This window comes from Bison bison, unplaced genomic scaffold, assembly GCF_000754665.1.
Source record: "Bison bison bison isolate TAMUID 2011002044 unplaced genomic scaffold, Bison_UMD1.0 scf7180017864176, whole genome shotgun sequence".
In the NCBI taxonomy this organism is placed as follows: domain Eukaryota; kingdom Metazoa; phylum Chordata; class Mammalia; order Artiodactyla; family Bovidae; genus Bison; species Bison bison.
In genome coordinates, this window is record NW_011494748.1 from 2113815 (window position 1) to 2124379 (window position 10565).

Below are 10565 nucleotides of genomic sequence, written 5' to 3' on the forward strand. Positions count from 1 at the left end.
GACCCAGCCCTGGAGAAGGAAATGGCAACCCACTCCAGGACGGAGGAGCCTGGTGCAGGCTACTGTCCATGGGGTCACAAAGAGTCGGACATGGCTGAGCAACTTCACTTTCATTCACTTTCTTACTTTCAATAAAATACTTCCCAAAAATGATATTAATAAAGAAGAATCTTACCTAGACCATGTCTATGCGTTGACATTGGTGGTAAAACAGTCCAAGTCTTGGTTTTGGGGTTGTAACATTCAACAGTGTTCAATGTCTTCAAGCCATCTCGACCTCCAATTACAAAGAGTTTGTCATCAATAACAGCCACACCAAACTGCAATCTCCTGCCGTTCATCATCCCTGCCTGGATCCACAAATTTGTTCTGAGGTCATATTTCTCTATGGTTGTAGCTCCTGATAAAATATAAATCAAAAAGTCACTGTTTACTATGAATCCAAAAAAGAATCTTCCCAAGACACTGCACAAATTAGGATATGAAAACGTTCTTGTCACAATCACTTTTCTTGAAGAAAACGATGGCAAGAAAACAAAGGGAGTGGTAACTTAAGTACCTTATTTTCTCTTCTTGGCAGAGAAGGCATTAATGATTAAAGTAGACACATATGTTCAGCTTATTGAATTACATAATGATCTCATGCTAAACTACTGACTCAATGAAATCATTATTTAGCATGACAGTTCTGTAAATTTTATAGCTTCCCTTTATCATTGTTTGCTATAAAAAAAAAAGTAATATAAGCCTAGCCTAAAAAGAAATATATTAAAGTCCTTTTAAATAAATAAGTTACACATGCTATCTGTATAATTTCTGAGAGTTGAAGAGAGGTTAATTTAGCAAATCCTTTACCAAATTGCTTTAAAATTTGTCTTATGTCTTAAATAACAAAGGTTTTAAAAGTCAGCTTTAAGATATGCAAACAAATGTTAGCGATGCCTTTTTTTTTTTAACCTTATTTTTAATAAAATGCATCCAGGAAATAGCAATAGAATTTAGATACATGAAATGATCTCCTATCCTTATCAACTATGTTATAATCTAAATAAAATAGCTTATCTTTCCTAAAAGCTTTTTAATGAGTAAGTTTGAGAAATGCAGTGAATCTGACTAGTAAAATTGAAATTGAGAGAATAAGCTAAATCATTAATGACATATGTTTTAAGGGATTCAGTTAAATATTTCACATTAAAAATATCTAACTTGAACTAATTCGCAAATGTTTATATGATAAGTTGTAAGCCAGTAAACACTGATCTTGCTCTGTGTTTCATCATGTTTAGACTCATATTCATCAATGTTACATCCTTAATGATTAAATATCCCTACATTTACAAGTCAATGTTTTGTGTACTTTCACTTATGCACTAAAAATTATTTTACTTGTAATATATTACAAGTCTGCAAACTAGGGAAGACATTCTTCAGAGGTCTCATTTACTCATAGAACCTAACAAGCAATGAACTAAACAAATATAAACTTGGCAGGAAAAGTTCTACTAATTGAGGTAAAAATGGTGTAAATTATGCTCAATTTTTATTCAAAAGTGAAAAAGCAGTAATAATATAAATACTGAGTTAGAATGAATTAAATTTGGCTTTCTGATATTATTAAATACATTAGCTAATTTTCATACAGCTAAATATCAAGTATTATAGTACTATTAACATTGTTAGAGTAAAAATGAACTTTAATATTCATGAAAGTTATTTGAAACAGTTTGTTAACATAAAATACTATTTAAATAAATCTGCTTATTTTATGCTTAAATGTAATTATTATGAAAGTGAAAGTCTCTCAGTTGTGTCCGACTCTTTGCTACCTCACGGACTATACAGTCCTTGGAATTCTCCAGGCCAGAATACTGGAGTGGGTAGCCTTTTACCTTCTCCAGGGGATCTTCCCAACCCGGGGCTTGAACCCAGATCTCCTGCATTGTAGGTGAATTCTTTATGTTTTACATTAAAAGTTTTATTCAAATACACAAAATTTGAAATTCCAAGGTGAACTAAAGTATTAAACAATTTCAAGGTCATCTGAATTATCAAAGCTTAATAGCACTGGAATGCCATGAATGTCTCAAAACTGAGTTGTATGTTATATGCAAATGCCTCTCTCTTATGACTAACTCTTGACAAATCATGACAGAAGAGATAGTATAACCTAATCGTAATTAATCCATTGCCAAGAAACCCATATTTTGCAGATCTGGGTATGCAAGGAAATAAATGTCTGAACAACTATTTTCTTAATCTCCAAAACCTTGATCAAATTTTCTGCTGGGAATCTAAAGTATAGTCATCTTTCTAAGAGAAAATCATTGAAAATATGTGAAGTCAATGGCCTCTGAACAACCAAAGATGACGCTATTCAAAGGGAATATTGAGAACTGGATTTGAGATTCAAAGTATCATTCAAGCAAACTAGGCATGTCTTAAACCTCAACACATGGCAGGATTTTTAGTTTTTACAGTGTTTTTCCTCTAGCTGTAGATTTCAAAGGTGACCTATATATTTTTATCCTAAAGTAACTATTCAAAAGCAGAGACATTACTTTGCCAAAAACGTCCGTCTAGTCAAGGCTATGGTTTTTCCAGTGGTCATGTATGGATGTGAGAGTTGGACTATGAAGAAAGCTGAGCACTGAAGAATTGATGCTTTGGAACTGTGGTTTTGCAGAAGACTTTTGAGAGTCCCTTAGACTGCAAGGAGATCCGACCAATCCATTCTAAAGGAGATCAGTCCTGGTGTTCTTTGGAAGGAATGATGCTAAAGCTGAAACTCCAGTACTTTGGCCACCTCATGTGAAGAGTTGGCTCATTGGAAAAGACTCTGATGCTGGGAGGAATTGGGGGCAAGAGGAGAAGGGGATGACAGAGGATGAGATAGCTGGATGGCATCACCGACTTGATGGACGTGAGTGAACTCCGGGAGTTGGTGATGGAGAGGGAGGCCTGGCGTGCTGCAATTCATGGGGCTGCAAAGAGTCGGACACGACTGAGTGACTGAACTAAACTGAACTGAACTGAACTACATCAGAAATAGGAATGCATTCCTATATTCATTATGCAAAATTTTAAAGTTGTTTAAACTTACTATGGCTATTGTAAAAAATTATCTCAAATTAGCAGCCTAACAAACACACACTATCTCTTAGTTCTGAAGGTCAGGCATTCAAATTAGATCTTGTGTTAAAATCAAGGTGTTGGCAGCTCTTTCTTTCAGGAGGCTCTAGAGAAGTGGTGCTTAGACCTCACATGTTCTTTGTGACCTCTTCTTCCATCTTCAGGGCCCGCAACATAGTGCTTCTCTGACAGTAATTCTTGTGATTATAATAGGCTCACCCGAATTTAATTTGAGTTAATGTAGAAAAATCTATTTAAGGTTAGCCAATTAGCAACCTTAATTCCCTTCACAACCAGCCCCTTTCCTGCACTTGCTATGTAAACTAACATACTCATATCCTGGGGATCCCTGGGTCAGGAAGATCCCCTGGAGAAGGAAATGGCAACCCACTCCAGTACTCTTGCCTGGAGAATCCCATGGAGGGAGGAGCCTGGTAGGCTACAGTCCATGGGGTCACAAAGAGTCGGACACGACTGAGAGACTTCACTTCACATACATACATGTTAGTCGCTCAGTTGTCTCTGACGCTGCGATTTCACGGACTGTAGCCTACAAGGCTCCTCTGTCCATGGGACTCTCTAGGGAAGAATACTGGAGCGGATTGTTATTGCCTTCTCCAGAGGATCTTCCTGACCCAAGGATCAAATCCAGGTCTCCTGAATTGCAGGCAGATTCTTTACCATCTGAGCTATAAGGAAGTCCCATAGATATCTTTGGGAGGCATTATTTTCCTACCCCAGAAACCAAAGTCTATGTTCACTCTACTCTTCAGTTTTGATTAGTTAAAAAAAAAAAAGAAATTTTAGTAATATAAAACAAATATTTTTAATATAAATTTATTTATTTTAATGAGACGTTAAAAAATAAAAAATTTAAAAATAAACAAGTATTTCTTGATTTGTAGAGTTTACTATAGTAGTCAGTAAATTATTTCCTCATTTAGTCAGCATGTAATCTAAATATTTTGTCTAATTTGCAATGATCATGAAGTTAAAAATATGCCTGCTCTTTTTCTAATAAAAGTTAATAATAATATTCTGTAAGGAATTTTCTTACTAGCATACCTCATTGGTTGTCTATATAAACTTCCTGTGTTATACTTGTAAACATTTATCAACTTTTTTTTTTTTTTTTTTTGAGTCCTGTTGTTTCCTTTACTTTTCCCCTTGGTGGTTTCCTGAATCAGAGAAAGGATGAAGCCATTCTGTCTAAGCAATATTACCCTGTGTTGTTCCTTAAAGTAAAGACAATATTTTTCATTACATAAATTAAGAACAGAATATGAATAAGAGTGAACTGCTGGGTTCGATCCCTGGATTGTAAAGATCCCTTGGAGGAGGGCAGGGCATAGCAACCGACACCATTATTCTTGCCTAGAGAATCCCCATGGACAGAGGAGCCTTGTGGGGGTTGCAAAGAGACAGACACGACTGAGCAACTAAGCACAGAAGTGTTGGTTAGCAATGCATTTGAAAGAGATTAAAAAGGAAATTTTACTTTAAGACATAGTTACTCTGGGGTTCCTTTGTTTATGAAACTATCACTGGTTTTTTTCAAATGCCTGCAAAGTGGAGGCACAACTTTAAAATGTGTGACTGCAGGCCAAATAGCAGCCTATTTTCATAAACTCTCATTCAGTAATCTGTATGACATTGGAAGATGGCTTCCAGCTTCAGATGAGAACACAGCCTTGCCAGCACCTTGCTTTCAAGCCTTTTGAGATCTTGAGCAGAGGAAACCAGACATGCCTTCCTGGACCTGTGACCCACTTGTGAGCTAAAAGTTGGTACTTGTTTTAAAAAGTGTTTATGTCAATGTGTTATAGCAGTAAAATAGTTCATTTTATTTTTCATTTTTAAATGTATATTTTTTCCAACTTCAGTAACATAACCAGAAGACATTAGATACAATACAAACACAAAAGTGTTTTTCTCATGACAAAACAAACAGCAAACTCCTTTCTTAAAATACAAAACTGAGAAAAAAGTGCTCAATATGTTATTAAAGTGTGGTTCTAGGTATCTTTGGAATTGTTCATACATACAGTCAAATGTGATTATAAATTACAGATGGTTTATTTCATATCTATAATTCAAATATTTAGCAATGATACTTGTCTTGAACACTGCACAGAATAAAATGATAGGAATTTTCTAAAGACAAAATAGATGACACAAAATATAAAGAAGCTAAAGGCTTTTATTCAACTCAATAGAAAGGACTTCAGGTATCACAGAGAGTTTTTTTTTTTTTTTTTCTTTTGTCTGCTAAGTTGCTTCAGTCATGTATGACTCTTTGCGACCCCATGGACTCTAGTCCACCAGGCTCCTCTGTTCATGGGATTCTCCAGGCAAGAATACCGGAGTGGGTTTACCATTTCCTCCTCCAAGGGATCTTCCCTACCCAGGGATCCAATCCAGGTCTCTTGCATCTCCTGCCTTAGCAGGTGGGTTCTTTACCACTAGAGCCACTTGGGAAGCCCAAACTGTAATTTTAATATAATACTAATAAGCTTAGTAACAGGGCTTCTGCAATGGCTCAGTGGTAAAGAATCCACCTGCAATGAGAAACTCAGAAGAAACAGTTTCCATCCCTGCATCAGGGAAGATTCCCTGAAGGAGGAAATGGCCAACTCGCTCCAGTACCCTTGCTGAGTAATGCCATGGACAGTGGAGCTTGGTGGGCTATAGTCAATGGGGTCACAAAGAGTTGGACATGATTGAGCAGAGAGAGCACAAGCTTAGTTACGTGACTTTCAATACTTTTTACAAACCTGCAAATCAAAATGGTCTGAGACAGTTGAAAATAGCAATAGCTGATAGTGAAGGAATAACCAGGAAAAAATGCATTGTTTTAACTCAGAACAAACATTTATGGCTATTACAACAAAACACATTATATAATGACCAAAGATGGCCCATCATGGCCCAGTAATAAGTAATGTATCCTGATGCCATCAAACTTTAGGAAAGATTAAATTAGTCAGATGTATATACATTTTTATAGAAAACAATAAATATTGAGAAGAATTCTGGAAAAATTTTAAAGCATTGGATACTTTTTAAAATACTTAAGACCTCAAATTTTAAAGAAAATATTATTAAAATGATATATTCTGAAGTTTTCATATAATAAAAATTTCATGTATCTACATACTTATGAAAAATATAATTTCAAGATAAAATTCTTGTACTTACAAAAAAAGTATTATTGCAGAGAAAATATCTTTCAAAGACAAATGAGTCTTTACTCTTTAGGTAATCCCTTCTAAATTTTTAGGATGGTATTGCAAGCATTTCATAATTGCCATAACACTTTCATATGTACCAAGCAAACAACCAAGGAAATTCTAGATCCAATATAAATATTTGTAAAATGATAATAAACTGATATATAGCTATATAAAGACAGTCCCCGACTGTGTTTCAATGGTTTGACTTAATGATTTTTCAGCTTATGATGGTGTGAACGTGGTATGTATTCAATAGAAATCTTAAGTTGAATTTTAATCTTTTGCTGAGCCAGCAATATGAAGTACAATACTTTCTTGTGAGGCTGGGCAGGGCAGTGAGAAGCAGTTCATATGTGGCCACATCATCACAAAGTTAAATAACTAATATTCTTACAACCATTCTACTTTTCACTTTCAGACAGTATTCAATAAATTACGTATGATTTTCAACACTCTACTATGAAATAGGCTTTGCATTAGATGGTTTTACTCAATTGTAGGTAGACTGAGCACACTTAAGGTGGGTTAGGCTAAGTTCTGATGTTCTATAGGTTAGTGTATTAAACACAGTTTCAGCTTACTATACTTTGGACTTGCAATTGATTCAAGACATAAATTATAAATTGAGGAAGAGTTGTATAGAGATATAAATATATAGGGGCTTCTCTGGTAGGTCAGATGGTAAAGAATCAGCCTGCAGTGTGGAAGACTAGGTTTGATCCCTGGCTTGGAAACATGCCCTGGAGAAGGGAATGCAATTCCTTTTATAAAAATCACATAGATTGTATAAAGAACAGAACTTATTTAAATAGCACCACTAAAAGTAAATTATCTAAAAATGAAGTCAACAAGATAGGTTCCAACTCTAGACAAAAAAAACAATGAAAAACTTTATTGAATAATGTTAATTTAAATGAATGGAAAGAATCATATGACTTTTGAATGAGGTAGTTTGCTATTATGGAAATCATAATTATCTTAAAATCACAATTTATATAATAATGATATTTGTACAAGGTATTTATAAAATTGTGATTGTGTTTCTCTGAACATTCAAATGTCAAATGTTAGGAAATACATTTTTAAAGGTGAGACAGTCTCTAATACAAAGGAATCCGGAGAAAAAATTGGTCTATGAAATATTAAAAAGTATTTTATAACCTCAAATATTTAAAAAATGTGGCTATGGAATTTAGAAAGATGGTAACAATAACCCTGTATGTGAGACAGCAAAAGAGACACAGATATATAGAACAGTCTTTTGGACTCTGTGGGAGAGGGCGAGAGCGAGATGATATGGGAGAATGGCAGTGAAACATGTAAAATATCATATGTAAAACAAATGACCAGTCCGGGTTCGATGCATGATACAGGGTGCTCAGGGCTGGTGCACTGGGATGACTCAATGGGATAGGGTGGGGAGGGAGATGGGAGGCGGGGTTCAGGGTGGGGAACACATGTACACCCACGGTGGATTCATGTCAATGTATGGCAAAAGCAATATAATTTTGTAAAGTATAAAAATAAATAAATAAATAAATAAAACTGAAAAAAAATGTGGCTTTATGATGAAAGAAAATGGCTATATTAATGAACATGAAAAGAAAGTCAAAAACAACTTTAAAACATGTGAGTATAATATGATAAAAGTGGCTGTACAAATCATTAAAAAAAACATTTTATTATTCAGATGAATAGTCTTGGGGTAATCAATTGTCTTTTGGAGAAAAAGTCATTGAGACTTTTGTCTTACTCTTTTTAGAAAAATGAGATTTAGGTGTGACATGGGTTAAAGCACAGCAAAGAGGGATACAGAACTAGCATGTTTACAGTGTGCTTCTCAGAGACAGGGTAATTTTTGGTAACATGCCTTTGATCACATTCTACTAAAACCTTAAACATCCTAGAAGATGAAAATGTAGTTGATAAATGTTCAATTCTAGGTGGGCCTAAGAGCAATAGTTCAGGAGGAAAAACCTCAAGACTTAGAATTTTTTTAAGTCTATATAATCACTAACCACTCAAATAATATAGTTACATCAAAAATAAAGAGACAAATTAAAAAAAAAAACTGACAGCAAGACTTAAACAACTAAACAAAATTTTAAAAAAGTAGCAAAAACTTTTTGCATCAGTAGCAAAGAGTGAATGTCAATATATCAAAGCTTTTATAAACTAAGACATTAATTACAAACATTAAAACATCTTTAAATATGTAAATTATGTTTAATATGTTAAGAGAAATATGCTAATGTCATTAGCAGACAATAGAAAAGCAATATGAATACCACCTGCATATTGAAAGATTTACTTACGCATTTCTAAAATTAAATTATTTTATTAAATTTCCAAAAGATTTAGAAAATTTCTAATTTTGATAATTCACATCAAAACACTGACTGATATTAAATCAATTCAAATATGTTCTAATAGAACATTATTAAACATCATTTCTTTATTTTTTCATTTTCTTTTTTTTTTCATTTTATTTTATTTTTAAACTTTACAATATTGTATTAGTTTTGCCAAATATCGAAATGAATTCGCCACAGGTATACCTGTGTTCCCCATCCTGAACCCACCTCCCTCCTCCCTCCCCATACCCTCGCTCTGGGTCGTCCCAGTGCACCAGCCCCAAGCATCCGGTATCGTGCATTGAACCTGGCCTAGTGAGTGACTCATTTCATACACGATATTATACATGTTTCAATGCCATTCTCCCAGATCTCCCCACCCTCTCCCTCTCCCACAGAGTCCATAAAACTGATCTATACATCAGTGTCTCTTTTGCTGTCTCGTACACAGGGTTATTGTTACCATCTTTCTTAATAAATGTTCACTGAGCATAAACATTGTACAGGAGGCAGTGATCAAAACCATCATCAAGAAAAATAAATGCAAAATGGTTGTCTAAGGAGGCCTTACAAATAGAAAAGACATGAAAGGCAAGGAGAAAAGGAAAGATACACCTATCTGAATGCAGAGTTCCAAAGGAAAAGCAAGGACAAATAAGAAAGCCTTCCTCAGTGATCAATGCAAAGAAATAGAGGAAAACAATAGAATGGGAAAGACTAGAGATCTCTTCAAGAAAATTAGAGATACCAAGGGAACATTTCATGCAAAGATGGACACAATAAAGGACAGAAATGCTACAGACCTAAGAAAAGCAGAAGATATTAAGAAGAGGTGGCAAGAATACACAGAAGAACTGTATAAAAAAGATCATGACCCGGATAACCACAATGGTGTGATCACCCACCAAGAGCCAGACAACCTGGAATTCAAAGTCAAGTGGGTCTTTAGGAATTACCACTATGCACAAAACTAGGGGAGGTGATGGAATTCCAGTTGAGCTATTTCCAATCCTAAAAGATGATGCTGTGAAATTGCTGAACTCAGTATGCCAGCAAATTTGGAAAACTCAGCAGAAGCCACAGGACTGGAAAGGGTCAGTTTTCATTTCATTCCCAAAGAAAGGCAATGCTAAAGAATGCTCAAACTATCGCACTATTACACTCATCTCAAACACACTAGCAAATTAATGCTCAAAATTCTCCAAGCCAGGCTTCAACAGTACATGAACCATGAACTTCCAGATGTTCAAGCTGTATTAAGAAAAGGCAGAGGAATCAGAGATCAAATTGCCCTCATCTGTTGGATCATCAAAAAAGCAAGAGAATTCCAGAAAAACATCTATTTCTGCTTTATTGACTATGCCAAAGCCTTTGACTGTGTCAGATCAGATCAGATCAGTCGCTCAGTCGTGTCTGAATCTTTGCAACCCCAGGAATTGCAGCACGCCGGGCCTCCCTGTCCATCACCAACTCCCGGAGTTCACCCAGACTCACGTCCATTGAATCAGTGATGCCATCCAGCCATCTCATCCTCTGTCATCCCCTTCTCCTCCTGCCCCCAGTTCCTCCCAGCATCAGAGTCTTTTCCAATGAGTCAACTCTTCGCATGAGGTGGCCAAAGTACTGGAGTTTCAGCTTTAGCATCATTCCTTCCAAAGAACACCCAGGGCTGATCTCCTTCAGAATGGACTGGTTGGATCTCCTTGCAGTCCAAGGACTCTCAAGAGTCTTCTCCAACACCACAGTTTAAAAGCATCAATTCTTCGGCACTCAGCCTTCTTCACAGTCCAACTCTCACATCCATACATGACCACAGGAAAAACCATAGTCTTGACTAGACGAACCTTTG

At 35.6% G+C, this 10565-nt stretch overlaps 1 protein-coding gene across 2 annotated transcripts in view; it reads right to left on the minus strand.

The window, feature by feature from the left end:
* Positions 1–10565, minus strand: part of KLHL1 (kelch-like family member 1) — a 541448-nt gene that overhangs the window by 111667 nt on the left and 419216 nt on the right. For both annotated transcript variants that reach the window (XM_010842287.1, XM_010842286.1), the window contains one exon: positions 176–400. In XM_010842287.1, coding sequence (XP_010840589.1) covers positions 176–400 — 225 coding nt within the window. The remainder of the gene's footprint in view (positions 1–175; positions 401–10565) is intronic.